Source organism: Phyllostomus hastatus, unplaced genomic scaffold (genome assembly GCF_019186645.2).
Source record: "Phyllostomus hastatus isolate PE091 unplaced genomic scaffold, TTU_PhHast_1.1 phas_scaffold_1674, whole genome shotgun sequence".
NCBI lineage: Eukaryota > Metazoa > Chordata > Mammalia > Chiroptera > Phyllostomidae > Phyllostomus > Phyllostomus hastatus.
This window is the reverse complement of record NW_025334011.1, coordinates 18,957,336-18,978,211: the sequence shown is the minus strand read 5'-3', so window position 1 is coordinate 18,978,211 and position 20,876 is coordinate 18,957,336. Positions and strand designations below refer to the sequence as shown.

General features: G+C 34.9%; 1 protein-coding gene across 1 annotated transcript in view; it reads left to right on the top strand.

Moving 5' to 3' along the window:
* Positions 1 to 20,876, top strand: part of PLXDC2 (plexin domain containing 2) — a 408,905-nt gene that overhangs the window by 349,857 nt on the left and 38,172 nt on the right. The window contains exons 11-12 of the mRNA XM_045858118.1: positions 891 to 1,041; positions 2,473 to 2,511. Coding sequence (XP_045714074.1) covers positions 891 to 1,041; positions 2,473 to 2,511 — 190 coding nt within the window. The remainder of the gene's footprint in view (positions 1 to 890; positions 1,042 to 2,472; positions 2,512 to 20,876) is intronic.

Genomic DNA, 20,876 nt, shown 5'->3' with positions numbered 1-20,876 from the left:
AGCAGTAAAGTGCACTGTATTTCATTAATGACCAGAAAAGTTTAAGGTACTTATTTAATAATAAATTCAAATGTGGCACGTGTACCTTCCCTGAACCTTCCCAGTTATTGTCCAGGGCTATCAGAGGCTTGGAGTTTTTTGAAGTACAGAGAGGTGGGGAGAAACACCAACTTCTAAACCATACAAGTTTGAATGTTGAAGATTGTTACTGGTGAAGGTTATAGGATTTATCTTTATAGGCTGTAAGTAGTAATAGGCATGATATGCACCTTTCCTTGGTGTCTGAGAGAAAAGACAGGCTAAGCGACCACACAACAACTGTCCAATCCTTTGCTTGGGTGGTTTCAGTATTTCACAAAGAAAAAACAAATTTTACATACCCATTCAATCTTTAGGGGGATTGTTCTTAAACAATAAAGTAGTATGGAATAGATATCAAATTTTTAGAATTTATAGTTATCAGTTTGATACGAAGGGAATTCATTCTTTCTTCACATACCTAAGCATGTTCTAACCCTTAAGCATGTATTATGCACATATTTTTCTTCTTGTATGAACCTTTCCCTTTTGACATTATGTCTTTTACAAATATATTGATATAAAAGTTAGGGCAAGATAAACAGCAATATTATGGTAAACAGAAAGGTTATCAGTAGAAAACGGTGAAATCCAAACATCTAAAGATGGCAATGCTTCATTCCATCCAACTTTCTCTCTCCTCTATTTTACCCTGTTTGTAAATTAACAGAACCTTAAAAATAGTCCTGTACAAAAATGTATCCCTTGTGTTCATTTGAGTCTTTTGTGCTTTCCAGACCACCTTCTCTGATGTAATTTTTAAAAATACATGATTACTCTTAAACTGTTTTCCCACTTGTTTCTCTCATTAGTCAAAAGAGAAGATGTGTGAGAACACAGAGCCAGTGGAAAGTTCTTCTCAGACCACCACAACCACGCGAGCGACCACCACGCAGTTCCGGGTCTTGACGACCACCCGCAGAGCGGCCACGTCCCAGCTGCCCACCAGCCTGCCCACCGAAGGTGCCCTGGAGACACTGTGGCGTTTTCCTAAAGGAGGAAGGCTCATGGTGTTCACATGTCCTGGGGTAGCTCTTTCGAGGGAAAAGTTTTTTTGTTGTTTGTTTTTTAAAAACAAACTGAATTTCTGAAAGGGAAAAGACAAAATTATTACGGAATAAAAATATGTGTGGGGCATCTCATAATGTACTGTGCCTCCCAATAGTGACTGTTTGCCCTCCCTGGAAAAGAAACATAGACTTCCTTTCATACTGCTGAACTTTGCAGTAACTGAATTTGATATTTTAGTCACAGGATAGAAAGGCAAAATTCATTTAAAATGTCCACTGATGTTGGATTCTGAATAATAGATAATTCTATTCATATGAACTTCTAACATTTTCCTGAATACAATCAATAAAATATGTTGGTCCATAACCTATAGAAAGGCACTGTATAAATCACAGAAATTGTCCTTGGAAACATTTCCTCTGCCAGGGAAGGAAAACATACCAGAAACCATTAATGCACAGGTACAACTCATTGGGGGAAGAGGTCTGTAGCCAAAGTTTAACCATCTGTTCTGAATAGCCCCACTAAGAACAATATGAGACTAGCTGGCCAAGAGCAAGCTTGGATGGGGGGAGGGGCTTGGGGGGATTGTCTCACTTCTTTACTCTCATAAATCTTGCTTTCATTTGAATAAGAAATTAAACTTGAAACCTTTTATTTTAATTGAAATTTAAAACTTAACTGAAAGTGATAAAGGGAGGTGGAGAACAGCTGCTAAGTACATTTCATTTAGATATTTTAAACCAACATTATATATTAATCCATATGATTTGGGTTGTTACATAGCTTATGAAAATATTTTTGCAGTTTCCTACCCTATGAAATATTCCAACAATTTGAATCCTACCTTTTAAAATGAAACAAAACTACTGAAATAAAAAAGTGTCCTACTTATATTTTGTCCATTAAAGATATTTTTTCATGCAATGTTGGGTATGTTCATTAGCAATGAATAAGCATTTAACTTTTGAATTTAAACTTGTAAATATTGACAAATCTTTACTATTCCAAATAATTTAGAATTTTCTTGATCTTAATATTTAAAATAGATAAAGGTCATACTATAACATATAAAAACAGTAACTCATTTTAGAAACTTAAAAATAAATGTGTTTTAATTTACAATTATAACAGTGTACTTTCTCACAGATCTTAAGACTCATATAACATTTTACTAAAGTCTCAGACCTTACAATCTCACGAAGACATTTCAGTACTACATCATGTAAGCTAGGATTTGCTCTCATTGAACTAGAAATTAACTCAGTAAAGCATTAAAATCTATTCATGTAATCTTAAGGCATTAATAAACAATTACTGCTCATGAGATTTATGCATGTTTAAATTTTTTTCTCTTGTAATAACTTTGAATTTCTCTTTCAGATGATACCAAGATAGCACTACATCTAAAAGATAATGGAGGTAGGAATTGACACTTTTTCTTATAAATATTTTTTAGACACTAATCCATTTCATTAATGTAAGTGTAAGAAAGCACTTGGGCTTCCAGATGAACAAGGTCATATTTTGCTCTCTGTTGGCATTTAACATGAGACAAATTCAGTGGGTTGGCTTGAAAAGTGAAATGGTTTGAAGAGTGAAGGGAGTTTCTAATCCATGTACTTACCTATAAAAACTACATGACGCAATGACCAGTGAAAATTTTGTATGCTGCGCTTTTTTCTTTTGATGTATGGAGTATTGGGATAATGACTAGGATTAAGATTGAGAGGATTAGGGCTAATATACACCAAAAATCTTCGTATTCTTTGTTGCTCTGGTTCTTTGTTTCATTGTACATGTGATTTTCTACACAGAGCAGGTATTGGGTTCAACTGTTATTTTTTTTCTTTCACTAACTTGACTGTTTAATATCCTTTATAAATAAAATTAAGAAATAGGGCAATACAGGCATATATTGTATTAAGCCTTTTTATCCTTTATGTGAAGCAAGGGACAAATATGCAGAACATTCAGTTAGGGCATACTCAAAGCATGCTTTAAGACAGTTCAGAATTACCGTATCTATAATGATACTTGAAAATTTGAGGCAGAAAAGTTTCACCAAAATAAGGCTGTGAAAAATACTGACTAAAATTTTTAAAATAGTTCTTTTCCAGCCCTGGCTGGCGTAGCTCAGTGGATTGAGTGTGGGCTGGGAACCAAAGTGTCCCAGGTTCAATTCCCAGCTAGGGTACATTCCAGGGTTGCAGGCCATAACCCCCAGCAACCGCCCATTGATGTTTCTCTCTCTCTCTCTCCCTCCCTTCCCTTCCTAAAAATAAATAAATAAAATCTTTAAAAAAAATAGTTCTTTTCCTATTGGGCTCTATTAGCTCACGGTGCTTCTCTGTCATAGTGTGCTGGATCCCATTAAAGGAGATTTGTTTTATTACTAACTGTGTGTTGAGCTCAGGAAGAGGGTCTCCTCCCCTTCTTCGCAGCATCTATCACATAACCGTGGGCATGCTGTGCACTGATGAGCCACAGTGTTACTTCTGCAGCCTCAGGCGGTTTTGTGAGTATGTCAGAATTGTTAGGGTAATTTTCTCTGCAATTGTACAGAGTGGTTTCTAAATTACTCAGGTTAGGTTAAGGAACATATTTTTAACTTTTCTCAGGTCACTGTGTGTGTATGCGGTGACCTAAGACATATGCATGTATCTATTTTTAGATTTTATATGAGTTTATTTGTGAAAGAAGCTGCTTAGCTTCTTTATATTCATCATTGCATCAGTTGTCCATTGCCTTGCTTCTGTATCATAGTGTTATTTCTTTTATTTCATACTTATTGTATTAATGCAGTAAGTGGATAGTTTTACGGATGACCATTTGTAAAATGCATACTATATCGAAATCAATTAAAATCTTAGTGTTTAAAGGGATTTTAGCATTCCCCCCAGCTCAGGATTTCTCCAAGTGGGGTATTAGTAAGTCTCATGTGAGTGTTAGTCCTGATGTTGGGGTTACCTCACTTGGGCATGATGTGTGCTATGAGGTGAATATGTGGAAGAGGGTTCCCAAGAGGCTCCTATTGTGTTTGTAACTTAATTCTTAAAATAGATAATGGTGGCATGCATGCTTGTTACTATTCTCTGTGCTCTCTTTTCTTTTGTTTGTAATAAGATATTCTGTATTGCTACCAGAACAAGCGAAAGATACCTGTGATTAAATAGGTGTGGGATACTGTGTGTGAGAGAAAAATGAAAGAAGTGTATTGAGTGGAGAACTGTTCAGAGCTTTTAAAATTCATTTGCTCGTTCAGTCTTGTATTCCTGCCGAACGCCTGGGAATGGAAAGGCGTCGTTACAGGCTTGGAGCTAAGGCAGGGAACAAAGCTTAGACTGCCTTGCTTTCAGCCCGCGTGTATTATTCTAAGTAAACTCAGAGCTGGCAATAAAGATGGAGTAGCTAGCATTTCTCGTTTGGTCATAAAATCTTTTTATAAGTAGCATCTCATAGAGAGTGTTTTATAAAATACACATTGGGAAATAGGTTTTTAGAATATTGCCAGTTATTCCAAGGACAATCCTTAGTGTTTAATGCAGCAAGGAATGATAAAGCTGGAGATAGTAATTCAGTGCATTGGAACTACCTTATGATAATGAGATATCAAGTTAAATAAATACCAAGATTTAAATAGAAGACTTTTTTCTTTTTTGTTATAGCAGAAAAGTTGACTGTTGGATTTTCAGATGATATTTAGATCATTGATACGCAGCAGGTAGCCATCAGAATTTTAAAATACCACAATACAAGTTCAACTATGTCTGTGCATTGGAACTCTCTTCATCTCTAGGGCCATTTATAAAGTACTCTTCCTGAAAGTACAGTTAGAGCAGACCACCCTGATCAGCATTAAGATAAATATTCCTCCAAAAGAGCGTTTGAGGAAAATCACACACTACAGTTTGAGCACCTTCATCAGGATAGCACGCTGTCACTGCTTTTTATTTTATGGAATATGGGAATGCAGGAAGAGTTGTCAATCTAAATCCAACTGCATTAGTTAATTAAACACCCTTTAGCTTAACATTTTGCAAAATTGAACTGATAATAAAAAGAATGCCTAATTTAAATATTTTTTCACATTTATTGAGAATTTTTTAAATACAAGCTAATAAATTTTTGTAAACTGCTATGTATTGTTGCAAAGAAGTTTAACATGTTTTATTTTTTTATTTAATTTTCTGATTTAATTGGCTGTTCTTAAAAGCATTTTATTTTAGAGGTCTGTACTTTTCTGGAAAAGGGACATTTTTCAAAATAGTATGTTGCTAGAAACCAATGACTGTCTTTATATATATCATTTTTTGATATTGGATTACCTTGTCTCTGAGTCTTTCTGGGACTCTCTTTGGGTTAAAGGAGTTGATTTTCTTTGTGGAATCCTCAGCTGACATGATTATACATTCACCTTCCCAGAGATTTTCCTTCATCTTTGATATGAAAGCATAACATACTTCTGAGCAGCAGTACATCAAAGGTGCACAGCAGGGTTCCTCATCGACAGGACCCAGACCGACTGCGGTCAGCTGCATCACTCCTCCCGATGAGTCTTCAGACGTGTGCTGAGTCTCCCGCTACCTTTAGGTTAGGTCTAGGTAGGGCCTCTAGAAGTTTCAGACTAGTTGTTTGATTGAAAGTTTTACTAGCCTTCAGGCTTGAGTGTAAATTCTAAGCTCTTTAGATAATTTGGAGTAGAGAACATGAAAAAAATGTAAACAGAGGAATGATATCTAAGGAGTACAGTGCCCTTAGTAAGACACAAAATTAACTGACCATTTTAAGTGGCTGAATACAAAACCTCAGAGGAGCTGATCTAAATATAACATGTCTCCAACTGAAATATTACAAGTTGCATATTTATAATATTGTTTATAGAAACCCAAAAGTCTAATCAAATAGTGTACCTTATTTATGTGAGAAACAGAAGAGAAAGAGAAAGAGGAAATAGAGGAGGGAAAAGAAGAGGAAAAAGAAATATTTATTGAGTGTTTACTATGTCTCAGACACTATTCCAAATGCTTTACCTGTATTACCTCACTTAATTCACATAATACCCATGAGTTGGCCCTATTTTTATTTTTATTTTATAACTGAAGAAATGAAGGCATAGAAAGGATAGGGTGCCTAGCAGTATGTGGCAGAGGGAGGATGAGGATCTATTTAACCTTGGTGTGGGTTTCTAGTCCCTAAAACCTGCTGCTAGTGCTGCTCACTTGTAGTACAGATCTCTTACAATAAATCCCATGTGGAAGATGCCACTATAAGGTGTTTTACATACACTTATTATACTCTTTTTTCTTTTCAATAACAACTGATTATACTTATAAGTGCTTGAAAATGAAATTTGCCTTTTGCATGTAATCATGCATTAGCCTCCATTCTATCCTTTCCATGAAAATCACAGTGCCTTGATCGTCCTGTGTAATTGACCAGTGTCTCTGTATCACTGGCATGTGGTCTCTGAACTGCAGGGCTGCTCTGTAGATTACGTTCAATGCCTTAAAGTTCTTTCAGCCTACTTGGTTTCTCTAGAAATTCCATTTTAATTCACCATGAAGGTTGACTAGAATGTATTCTTTAAACATATACGAGGTCTGTCCAGGAGGTATCTAGCCATATAATATGAAAAATAGAGACGTTTATTGAAGAAGATACAAGATACAAGAAACATTGTACATAGGACAATGATGCCCCAGTCCCCTTCAAAGTAGGCACATTGGGACCTCACACAGTTCTCCCAATTGCCAACAGTGGCCCCACTGCATTTTCTTGAATCTCATTGCTGATCTGAAATCTCTTCCCATTCAAAGATGATTTTAGTTTTTTGAAAAGCCAGAAGTCATAGGGCACCATATCTGGGTGGTAGGAAGGCTGAATCACCTGGGTGATTTGATGTTTGACCAAAAAAACTCTGCATGAGATGTGATGCATGAGCAGACTCATTGTCGTGATGAAGTTGCTGATCACCAGTTGTCTGTAACTACAGCCTTCTGAATCGTCTGAATAGTTTCTGCAGAGGAATGTTCAAATTTAATGCAAAATTTGATGCAGATTCATTGGTCTACTTGCTCAGTCATTTTAAATGTGACAGCCACACAGTACACATGCTCACTCAATGGTGTCTACCACTCCCACTGACTAGTACAGTAAAGTTGTCATTTTTCATGAGTATGCATTCCAGCCCACTCTCCTTGACTGCCAAGTTACATGGATGTTGCACAAACTCTTCTCATTATATTAACAATGACTGGACTTTTTCTGGGAAGACTAAACATATAATGCACAGGTGGCAAACAGGAGGCACATGGGCCAAATCCGGCCCTCCATCTTGTTTTGTCCAGCCCAGTACCTTGTTTCTACCCAGCAGCAGTGCCAAGCTCTAGCTTAACTATTAAGGAGTAGTTACATTCATACAGTCCTAAAATTACATCTGGCCCTTGGAAGGCAACTGCAAGGCTAATGTGGCCCCCGGTGAAAATGAATTTGACACCCCTGAATAATGGTTATAGCATTTAAAACCACATCTACCTGTTATAAATGTAAATAATGGTTATAAGCTTTTAAACCATATCTTGTTATATAAATATCTAACCACTATACTATATACCTGAAATTAATATCATATTGTAAGTCAACTGCAATCAAAAAACAGTTTCTAAAAACTACATCTTTGGATTTTCAAATCTGGGCAAAATGTTATTAGAAGAGTTTCATTTTTAAGGAATAACTTAGCTATTTATTTTATCAGATACACTTATTAAATGCATTTTTGGCATTAGATTAAGTTGCTTTCAAATGGCACTCATCGCCTTAGTAGAAATGTAGATGTCTTTAAGATGTGAAGTGCACAAAATTATATCCAGGACTGAAGAGGGTCAAAAGCTCAATCAATGGCAATGTCTTTAAATTGAAAAGTAAAATCTTCAACCAGCTCAATTCAGCAGATGGAATTGTGCCATTCTGCTATACTGCAGGTGTTAAAATGATTTAAAGCTGTAAAATCCAGTGATTTGATGTTATTATTTAAAATCTGTTGGCTGATATTTATCCAAGTACCAAAACTACATTCCCTCTTTGTTCTTTTAAAGTGTCTTCCTTTGATAAAGTTTAAAAAAAAACAGTTTGACTGTAAGTTCTTCATTGTTAATAATATTTAAAGACTATCAGCACTCCAGGCAACTATATTATGCAGGTACTGCTGTATTTGTCATTTCCTCTTATTTCTAAAAATTTTACTAAACCTGGATTTTGAAGGGCTGTATTCTTTAGTCAGAATGTGGTGTTTCCAGCACTGGCCAGTGGCTCAGTTGGTTGGAACATTGTCCCATGCACCAAAAGGTGATGGGTTCAATTTCTGGTCAGGGCACAAACCTCAGTTGTGGGTTCACTCCCTAATCTCCCATCAGGGCGTGTACAGGAGACAACCCATCATATGTTTCTCTCTCACATCAGTGTTTCTCTCTCTGTCTCTCTGTTCTCTCTCTCCAAAATCAATAAACAAAAAGTAATAATAAAATCAATAATCATATCCTCCAGTGAGGATTTAAAAAAAAAGAATGTGGAGTCCCCATCAAAGAGACACTGAAATAGCTACATTAAGCAGCTTGCAGAGTATGATTAATTCTGAGGTACATACCTGCAAAGTGACTTCAAACAGCTAATACAGATACACTTTGAATGAACTACTGTGGAATGGGTGGTCTAATTTTTTTTTCTGTTCTGTGTAGTTTTTTATTTCTGAACATGTCATAATACTTTTCATCCAAAGAGAAAAATGTAAGAACATTATTCTGACTCTTTTCACTTGGAACACCGCTAAGGTTATATTTTTATTACCTAGTCTGTAGTGACAGATCAAGTGTCTAGTATTTCATTCATCAGTCAGTGGAGTTATTTTTGACTCTAATACATAAGTCGTCAAAGCAGCAAATCTTTCATTTCTTTCCCCTACCTTCCTTTGCTATTTTTAAAATATACTTCTTTTGCGCAGATCAGAGTTTTGTAAGCAAAGGGAAACTGTTACTTCCTTTTGACAGGCTATTGAATACCTATCACTTACTATTTCTAAAATTGTAAACCATCTTGGCATTTGGTTTTATCTTTTGCTTTGTTTGGCTACTTTTCATGATAGCTCTCACTCTTCAAAGTATGTATATGCAGTAATAGTGAACACTTCTTATACTTCAGAATGTTGTGTTGAATATCCCTGAGGATTAGAAATTGGTCTCCTAAAATTTTCTTCAGAGCAGTGGTTCTCAACTATTTGTATACATTGGAATCTTCTAGTTATTCTCATCTAATTTTGTTATTCCAGCTTATAAAATCCCCAGTGCTCAGACCATTCTCCAGGCCCTTTAAACTGCATCCTGGAGCTGGGATCCATGCATCACTGTTTTGAAACCCCCAGGTGATTCCTATGGAAAGTTGAGTTGTGAGCAAATGATCTGCTGCAGTGCTTCAGAAATATTGTGAGCATCGGGAAGTTGGGGGAAGAGAGAGTCTTGTTACAGTGTATTTTCTGTTGTGGTAGTTTCTGGGTGCAGCCCAAACTTGCACTGCATTTCGAACACCACCAGGTCACAGACCACACTTTGAGTATCAAGACTTGAATGAACTCTTGATTTCTTTCTGCCAGAGTCTCTAAAAGAAGAATGACATCTCTTACTCTGAGTCCACCCATTGGTCCTTACCTATCCCTCGTGACTCCCCTGAAACAAAATTGGAATTGGCGGCAACAAGTATTTACCTCTGTACTCATGTAAAGAATGCAGCTTGCTCAGCAGAGGCAGGGGCCCCGAAAGCATTATGTCCGTTATATTGTGTGACTCATTTTAGTATAGTGTGTGAAAATGAGTACATTTTAGCTGTTTCAATTATTTATTTTATTAAAAAACAGTTAAATTTTCTGTATTTTGTTGAAACATGAAATTGTTCATTCTTTTCTCATCGATTTTTGGCCTGCAAAAATATAACTTTATTGTTCAATCTAATAGTTTAAAATATTATTATCCAGCATAGGAAAAGATAAAGAAAAATCACATTGGAATATATTTTTCCTTTTCATGTTAACTTACAGAGTTTATGCTGCTGATAGAACATAGAGCAAAGTGATGTAGCAGAGGCTCTCAAGAAATAACACAGCTTCCAAGAGTAGCTCTAAATACACTTTTAATTTGCCATCAGCAAAATGTTTTACTATATCCCACTGTCTCATCAATGCCTCCTTTCCTTTCTGTGTTCATGTCATGTATAATTTTCTATCTACCCTCTTCAAGTCAGAACCTGGGCTTGGGAATCTCCTGCCAAAGGAAAGAAATTTCCATATAGCATGAATTTGTGGAACCTGAGATGTATCAGGTGCCCCAGGAGCAGTTTTTCTGTTACCTAAAAATTTTTAAGCACCTTCCCAGGGTTGTGAACATATGTAAAGTTATTATATATTTTTAAAATATGAAATGTCTAGTGATCAAAGTTAATTGCTTTGTGTTAGTAAAATAAGATGTATGTCACTAGAAAATGAGATTAACTTCGATGTTGATTTTACTTGACATGATTTGATTTATTCAAGAAACATTTCTCTTTTTTTCGTCACTTTTTATTGAATTTATTGGGTTGACACTGAGAGTATGATCTCAGGGGGGAAGTAGTGAACAACATCAGTGCCTCAGACAGATCAAGTGAAAAAAGAAAGGAAAAAAACCTGAAAAAATGACCATTAGATTGGGTAATATGTTAACATTTGTTGACCTTAACTGAACAAACCTGCAATCCACAGTTGCACAGTCCCCAGAGAATTTGGGAAGTGTCTGGGCAATCATGAAATTGAGGTCAACAAGGAAAAGCTATTTTTTCAAGAAGCTTGGTGAAAAGGGAAGTAGAGATTTATGTTGTGGATGTTGTTTTATTTTAGGAGCATAATTACATATTATAGGTGTTGAGGAAAAGAACATACAGGGAAGAAAGGAGTTAAAAGATGGCTGAGGGTGAAGTGGTATATGGACAAGCATTGCTGGGTAGTCAGCATGGGTGAGAGGTGAAACGGAGAGGCTGAGGGAGTTTTATATGAGCTTGTTTTTTCTCAGCCTAATAGGAGGCCCAGTAATATGGTAAAAATGAGCAGGAGAGCTCAGAGCATGGTGTGTAGGAGTTGAGAGAACCCATAAAACATTTCCTCAGGGAATGGAAAGCGAAGCCTCCTATTAATGTCTAAAGGGCATGCTGAAATGTACTCAGAGCCCACTCACTTTGGTGACCATCCTCAAGGTCAACACTAGTCTTTTTCATTTCTGCTTGAATTTCCAGTGCTTATTAGTCATGTAATATGCTCATCTAGTTTAACGGAAAAAGGAGGAAATGTTGATGGAGTAAAAATAGATGCTATTTTTAAAAAGGCATAAAGCTTTCAAGAGAGTAGTTTAACCCATTAGATGATAAATTTACTTGAAACTTTTTTCAGCAGCTAGGTTTTCAATGGCTTGCTGTTCCATACTAATGTTTGCCTTAGTTTTATTTTCCAGTCCTCAAATAATACCATGTAAGATTTAAACTGTACCTTGGGTAGGAAGGACAAAGGTTAATTAATACATTCATAACAGTGCTGTAAGATACTGTGTCAAAATATTATTTCAGTTGTAACAATGAGTTAACAAGTTGTTGGATAAAATTTCAACCATAAGTGATGTTAACATATGTTAACATCATGCTCAGCAACCATTAAAGAAAAAGAACTAAAAAATATAGAGTTAAATTTAAATGGAATTCTAAGAAATATTTGTTTAACCTACAGAAGCAAGGGTGTAGTAAAAATCAGCCACATAATGGATGGACACAAAGAAAACAAATAGCAAAATGGCAGATCCATACCCAGCTGTATCAATAATTATATTAATAAAAAAACCAAACCCTTCATTTAAAAGCATAGATTATCAGACTGGCTTTTTAAAAGGCAAGATCCAGTTATGTACTATAAATAAGAGATGAACATAAAACATAAAGGCATAAAGACGTGAGTGCTTTAAGGTAAAATTGCAAAATGTATGAAAATCTAACCATACAGTGACTATATAAATATTATACTACATGGAGTTAAGGACAAGGACATTAAGAGAGGTAAAGAGGAAAGTATTAAAATGATAACAGGATCAGTTCATCAGGAAGACAATAAATATTTAAAAATTAGACCAAAATATTAAAAATTAGGAAGCATATAGATTTAAATTACACTATTAAACACATTGTTCTGGTTAATATTTATAGAACATTGTTTGTAACAACTACAGAATATATATATTTTTCCAAATATACATTAAATGGTCACCAAGATAGACCATATGCTGGACCATAAAGATATCTTAAATTTTAAAATATTAAAGTTTTATAGATTCTATTCTCTGTCTACAAAAGAATCAAACAAGTATCAGTAACAATATATCTAGAAAAACCCTACATCTGTGAAATGAAAACCACTTCTAAATACCATTAGTAAATATTGCAGCTGAAAGATAATGGATACAGCATACTAAAATTTGTGAGAAGCTGCTAAAAGTACTAAGAAAGAAATTTATAGTTCTTAACTCTTACATAAGAAAAAAGATTTAAAATTAAGGATCTAAGCCTTCAATTTAAGAGTTTAAGAAAATGAGCAAGTAAGCCCAAAATAAGTACAGGGAAGGAAATAAGAGGAGTACAAAAAAAATGAAATAGAAAATAGGCAAATGATAGAGAATATTAACATATTTTTTGAAACGTTGGTTCTTTGAAAACTTTAATAAATTTAATATCCCCTAAAAAACTGTTCAAAAATTGATAAATTACCAAAATTGAAAATTTATATTCATCAAAAGCTCTATTAAGAAAATAAAAAGTTGGATCACATACAGGGGAAAAAAGGTTTACAGTATACATATTGCAAATACAAAGGACTTATATCCAGAAAATATTAAGAATTCCTGCAAATTAGTAATAAAAAGGTAACAAACCAAAATCTCAATGAGCTAGCGTTTCATATCCATGGTAGTGGCTAAAACTATGAAGACATGACAATAATATTGAGAATATAGTGCACGAAAACTGGCAGTTCCTTTCAAATATAACATAGATCTTCCTTTTCAGCCATGAATTATACTTTATGTATTTATCCAAGAGAAAAATATCCACAAAAGTAATACATAAGAATATTCATAGCAACTGTGTTCATAATTATGAATACCTGAAAACAATCCAAATGTTCAGCAATAAAATAATAAACAAATTGAGTTTATTCACACAATGGACTTAGTATTCATCAAAAAAAACTATTGATACATGCTATAATGTAGATACATTTTTTAAAATATGTTAAGACAGAACTCAGGCATGACAGAATACATTTATAAGAAATTCAATATAGGCAAAATTAATCTGCAATAGTAGAAATCAGCACAGTGGTTGGCCTCTGTGGGGCAGGGTAGAGAGTGGTAAAGACTGACCAGAAACAGGAAAAGGGGACTTTCTGGGGTCATGAAAACGTTCTGTTTCTTGATTTGGCTGATGGTTATTTTGGTATATACAGTTATAAACATTTGTTGAATTATTCACTTAAAATCTGTGCATTTCAGAGATGCAAATTTTACCTCAGTTAAAAAAAATTATGAGAGAGAAATTTTGATATGCTCCTCATAAAGCAGATAGAGTTTTTCTTTTTTTAATTCTCGTGTGTAAATTCTAAGCTTCTCAAAATTCTCAGTGAAAGAAAGAGGCATGTCCTTAGCAAACCACCTTCTCTAATTAGTAGGCATAAAATGTAATACTTCTGATTATTTGTTTCATGTTTTGCTTTAAATTATTCTTAAAACCTTCTTGCAGAGTTTCTAATAATGATCAAATCATATAGCAACTATTGGGCTGTTACTATATACCAGAAACCCTTCTAAGGGCTTTCATGTTTATCTCATTTAATCCTCACAGCACCCTATGAAGAAAGTACTATTCTAATTCCATTTTACACATGAAGTATCAGAAGCACAGGGGTTTAAGTCATTTGTCTGGGGTCACACAGTTGATAAGGGACATAACAGGGCTCTACTACCAAACTCTCGGGTGTCAGATCATGTGCCATGTTCCCTATTGCCATTCCATCCTGCACAGAGGGTTGCTCCTGTGTTCCACAGTCAGCTGTGTCGCCATTTGGCCATCCTCCCCCTATTAAAGCCACCCAGGATCTCAGCAAACACAGCAGCACCAATTGCAAATCAAAGAGTCTGAATGGGCTTTATGGCTCCTCCAATCCCACCCTCCAATGTTTTGAGAGTAAAGAGCTTCCAAATGGGAAGCTCACAGGAGCGCTGCATACCTGTAAGTGTGGCCATTGTACAGAGCTGATCTGCTGGAAGAGGTTAGACTGAGACTAGTGCTCACCTCCTAACCATATTCTGATATTCCATGACCTGGGAGGCAAACAATTGTGTTAAATAATTTTATAGCATCTTTCTTCCCAAGCAGGCTAGCTTATTCTTTCCCTGTTGGAGTCATTATCTGAGTCGTGTTTGCCAGTATTGATGCTAAGCTGTGAAATATAAATACCCTGCAAAACCAGTTCTCAGCAGTTTCAATTTTTCTTTCTACCCTTAATATATTTTATTAGTTCTGGTAATACAGAGTAAAATGAAATTTTAGACTCTGCCCATTTTTTTCCAGTATCTGGTTGTCTCCTTGAGATACAGAGCACACATTTAGGGTCCTGCCCATTTACCCTCCTGTGGATTGTATACATCAAACCACAGCAAATAGCAAAAGGTTCTTAAGGTTGTTAAGAACAGCAAGGGCTAAGGTTTCTACCCTGAGGCACACACTAGCCAAGTGATACATCCCATCCGGCACCTAAATTCATCCATGCTTTCTTAGGAAGCCCAAAGTTTTTCATTAATTCTGAGCATAAAGTCAGGTGTCAGAGAAATTGATTTAATATTCAGAAGTTCTCAAAAGAAGCTGCTTATGGATAATTAATAAAAGGTCAATTTTATTTGCATAGCCTACTGACAACTTGACCTCTGGCAGCTGGGCTTTTGCTTTTCAACTTTTGGCTCCAGGTTCATGACCAATGTCCTAGTTACTGCTGGGTTCTGGGGATAGAGAGTTAACCCTGTATGGACTTTGGTAGCCTGTTTACCTAAGGTGGATATACCAGAGCAGGTGCACATGAGATAGACCTTGATTTTTCCACAGAAAAAACTAGTCACCAAGGTGCCCTTATTTCTATCCAGTATGCACTCAGACCTCACCGGAGAATGAATCCCATTTCCATGAATAATTTCAAGAAAGCCTCATATTGACTTAGGAAGTACTAAGGTTCCATATGAGCTGAGAAGTTTGGACACACATTTATCTTTCCATTAGGAGCAGGGCAAAGAGGATTCGTCCTCTATATTCAGAAAAATTGATTGACACAATAAAAAAAGGAAACATTCACTGTGACAATGAAATTTGTATATAAATGGACTGTTTTAATACATGACTTCATGGGTTAGAGTCACCCTGTTCTGTACCCTTAGATCTTGAAAGTACTTTTTCAACCTTATTTTTAGTATTTCATAATCACTGTGAATACACTCATTAGCAAACACTCTAAAATTTTTATGTAATTTAAAACCCAAATTTTTTAACTGCTGCAAGGACTTGGCATGGAATTAAAAGGGGAATTATTTCTACAAAACCCTTTAGTCTAATATTTTGCTGGAGAATTAGGGTTTTTTTTAGGTACTTTAGAATTAGGTACAGTACTAAGATTTTTTTCTGTGGATTATTTTCTTAAAAAATATTTTTTTCTAAAAATAATTTTTTAATGGAGAAATAAGATGTCTTGGTACAGAATGCTGATGCTAGGAAAATTTAAAAGTTAGGTCTTACAAAGAGCTTGGTTGCTGAAAATACTGGAGGCAGAGGCAGATTATTTTTTAAAAGTACTACATACACACAAGAAATGAAAACTATAATGGGTTATCCCAGAAACTTATTTTTGGTCTTATGTAGCTGTAAATACTGTCAGTCCCCTGTGCTTTAGATGCTCAGGCAGGCACATGCACCGAAGCACTGATTGCATAATGAGACCAGAGGCAGACTGGGTGGTGGCTGCTCTCCAAAATCCTGCATTTTGATGGAATCGAGCATTTCTTTAAATAGGATTTCACAAGAGTTTATTTAGCTTCATTTTTCTAAGATAAAAAGTCATGGATTATCATTTAAAAAGATGGTCGTGCCCTAAGCTCTTTTAGCCGGAATGTGGTATATGTTTCCCTGAATGAAATTTCACAGTGGCCCTGTAGTAAGTAAACAGCACAGGCTGCGGCGGAGAATCTGGGCCAGCTGCTCCTGCCAGATATTGTTCTCACCACACGCAGTGCACTTAGCTGTGTTCAGTGCACTCATTCAATGTCTTTTCACAGTACTTACCCAAATCCCTTGTTTGGAAATGTCATAACTTGAATTATGAATGTATTGTCACAGTGATACATATTGTGGATTAGGTATAGCTTGTATACTATTTCAAGGTACCCTACTACTTGCATAATATTGACAGACTGGTAAGCATCCAAAAAGTAGTAATATCAAGACTAGGAAAATGAAAGCATTAGGGAATTATGAAAAATAAGAAAATACATAAAACACCAGGAGAAATGCTAAATGATCATGGCTGCAGAAAAGTTAAAAGAGCTAAAAGGAAAAATACATGAGCTACAAAATGAGCTCAGTTACAAGGGAAACTTCAAAAAAGAAAGTCATTGCATGAAAAATTTTATCACTTGATTTTCTTCAGTTATGTGTTTTAGCTTATAAATGGGTTAGATAATATTCCAGAGGGAAAGCCAAGTGTCTGTGTATGTTTTTAAGCCAAAAATGGAACACTAATATTTTAAGCATTTATACTTTAACTTTGTTTAACTTTTTAAAAAAGTGCATTTTGACATTGTCTGTGTAAGTGAACTAATTTATGCAAGACTTTTTCCATCTTGCTCCCTCAAAGGATATTGATACATTTCAGAATTTACGAGCTACAGTGTATCTTTTTAAAGCCAAGGGAAGAGTTAGTTCTAAAGTGAGTAAAAATTTCAGAGAAGGAGTATTTGTATTTTAGTTTTATTTTATTTCTGGACTTTAATTATTGGCAAGATTTAGTAGTGGATGCAGATAATTTTAGCAATGTGTTAAAATATATTTCGTATACCAAAGAATTGTACTCATACAGCATATCTATGCTACATGCATGTAAACCCTGAAAAAATATCAATCAAATATGTCAATCATAGAAAAAACAAGGAGATAGAGAGGTTTAAAATTAAATGCTACACTTTGAAGAAAAGTGTCAAACTTTCTTCTTTTCTCCTACCTTCTTTCTTCTACTTTTTTTTTCATCTTTCCTCTTATCAGTAAGTCATAAACTTTTCTTGGAATGCAGCAAATTAAACACATTTACATGAGGTCTTAAGTATTTTCTAATCTGTACTTCATGTCTTTTAAAACTCCCTTGTCTTTGCTATCATGATAGCTAAAACTTCCCCCAAAGAACGGATTGTTTTGATAAATTTAACAATTCTCACAATCCTCTCTGTGTCTAAATATTGATCTGTATTTTATAAAGCACTGAAAAACTAGAAATTCATAGTTTTTGAGTTTCATATGATAATATGAAATATCAAAGATAATATGCTCTCATATTATCTTTGATACTATTGAATTGGAAAGAGAATATGAGAGCATATTATCTTGGGTACTATTGAATTTCTGTGCATGATGTCTCTCTTAAAATGTCTTCAACATAGTACCAAAAAATGCCTTGATTTGATAGACTTTTCAAATATATTTATATACTTGTTTTTGTGGCTTTGAGGCTTCATTTCATGGTGACTTGTTGTCCTTTAACGTTAATTCCTCTTACTTGAATACACAGTGTAAACCTAAAAAGGCTAAAGATTTGAATTGTTCTGTGTGTGAGTGGTGATAGTTATTTGACTTTTGTTTGCCTTTGGTCATAGTGAAAGGGCATTAAGATATTTCTAAGAGTAGAATAAAAGTTTGGGTCTTCAGACTAGATCCCTCCTGGCCTTTTTGAATATTCCCCCAGCTTCCAATAGATGCTGATTAACTTAAGAAGTTTGTACCTGAAACAGATTTTAAGTTTTCTTTGACCCATTTCTATCTGTGGATTTCCAGAAGAAATCAGTCAAGCCATAGGAATAAATGACACTTTTCAAAGCTGACATCTTTGTTTACTATCTTTTCTGAAGGAATCAATTTATTTGAGCAATCTGCATTCAATATGAAAAAGCTAAATTTCAGTTACGGAAATTACTAGCACTTTCTTACACTTTTAAAATTTCAATCTTGCATTGGAGTGCTCATCATTTTTAACACAGGATGTCTTGCATTCTGTTCACAGGTTCCCATAAGTATGCAAAGCCTGTACCATTTAATTGAGCAGTAATATTAAACCATAAACCAAACAGTAAAAGAATTTAAAGTCAACGTACATTAATGGAGTGATCACTTCAATGCCTGATTTGACAACATTTAATAAGCCATCATAATACTGTTAATTGAGGAAGCTGCTAGAACAGAGATGCAGAAACCTTGCTTAAATAATATGGAAGTAGAAAATTAAGTCCTCCAGAAGTATGTGTGCAATTTTGGCCACTCCACTCAGGTGATCACTCTGAAGCATTTGCAAAGAGCACTGGCTTGTGACACAAGAATACTTCTACAATATTCTGGAATTGAATTTGCTACATTTCTCCTTAAAATAGTTTACTCTAATTATGACATCATGAATTTCTGTGTACACTTGTAGATTCCTAAATATTTATTTTGTCTACTGGTTAGTGACATTTGAGAATTCATGAGATTGTTTATTTTATTAAAATCATCATCCAAAAATGTTATAAAATTCATATTTGGCTAGTAACAAATTATCATCTATACAGATTTAATTAGACATGAAATGGGTCTTAACATCTACAACACTGCAATGGAGAATCTTAAAAAGGACTTACAACTAAACCATTATTGGAAATATAAATATATAATAATGGTAAATGTAAATATTTTTGCCTAAGTAAAGGGAGTGAGATTTTAAGGTATAAATTCAGTTATAATTTTATATTTTAAAGATTGGCAACCTGTGTCCAACGTGTTGTTATTGGGTGTTGCATGTATGTCTGTTATATACATTTTGGTACATCAGTTGAAGAAAATTATGTATATTTGGAGATAGGTCGAAGAAAATTGTACAGGTTCTTTGCTTTCTTCTCCCATCCTGGAAAGGGGTACCTCTTGCCTGTTGCCTGCCACCTCCATAAGAGGTTCTGGGTCTCTGGTCCGCTTGGGAAAGTGGCAGCCTGAGGCCAGCTCAAAAGTGCCTTGTCCTTCCCTTCCCTGTTCTGCACACACAAAAGAAGAGAGACTGAACCTTACAAATACTAATCCCAGAAATAGAACTGGATGCTGTTTGGGTTTTTTTGTTGTTTAATTTGTTTTTCAGTCACAGTTGAGATACAATATTGTATTAGATTCAGGTGTATAATATTAGATTACACATTTAGGTAACCTTATGAAGTGGTCACCCTGGTGAGTCTAGTACCCATCTGACACCACACAAAATTATTACAGTATTATTGACTATATTTCCTATGCTGTACTTTACATCCCTGTGACCATTTTTATAACTGGTAATTTGTACTTCTTAATATTTCACCTTTTTCATTCACCCCCCTAAGCCCTTCCCATCTAGCGACCATCAATTTCTTCTTGGTATCTATCAGTATGTTTCTATTTTGTAAATTGGATGGTGTGTGGATGGATAAATGAATGGATGGACGGAAGGGAGGGAGGAAGGGAAGGAAGGATTAAAGAAGGGAAGGAAAATGGGGGTAGGGAGAAAAAAAGGTCAGGGAGGATGGATGATTAGATGGATTGATGGGTAGAGAAATTGGAATTACAATGGGATTTGAAGAAACATTCAGGACTTCCCTTCTTGACTCAAGTAAATATTTTTGCCGTATTTACTCCAAAGCAACATTTTAAATTAATGCTATTGCCCCATGAAAGTAATGTTCCATACTCTTTCAAAAACAAGAAAAAAGCCACATGCACAAAGTGCAAAGATACAGGCATACTTAAGAATGAAACCAAATCATTAAAAAATAACAAATGTTATGGGGAATACAACACAGTTTATATGGTATCGTGAATCTTGCAGCATACTTCTGTATTTCATAAGTTTCAGTATTGGTATTTTTGTTTTTATTTGTCTCTTAAACATTCTAATTTTCATTGATCCATTGGTCATTTAAAAGTGTTTTGTTTAATTTCCATGAATTTGCGACTTTCCACTTTTACTTCTATTATTGATATCTAACTATCTCATTATGTTTAGAGAGGATTCTTTTAATGATATTTACCTGTCTAAATCTGTGGAGACACTATTTGTGACCTAATATATGGTCTGTTCTAGAAAATGCCCTATGTCCTATGTTCACTTGAAAAGAATGTGTTGTTGTCAAGTGTTGCACGTGTATCTGTTAGATGTATCTTGGTTATTGTGTTAAATCCTCTATTTTATTACTTATCTTCTGTTTGGTCGTTCTATTCAATATTAAGAGGGGAATCTAGAAATATACAACTATTACTATAGAACTCTTTCTCCTTTCGATTTTGTCAGCTTTTGCTTCATGTAATTCGATGGTTCATCATTAGGTGCATAAATGTTTTTAATTGTTTATCTTCTTGCTGTTGGAACCTTTTATTAATAT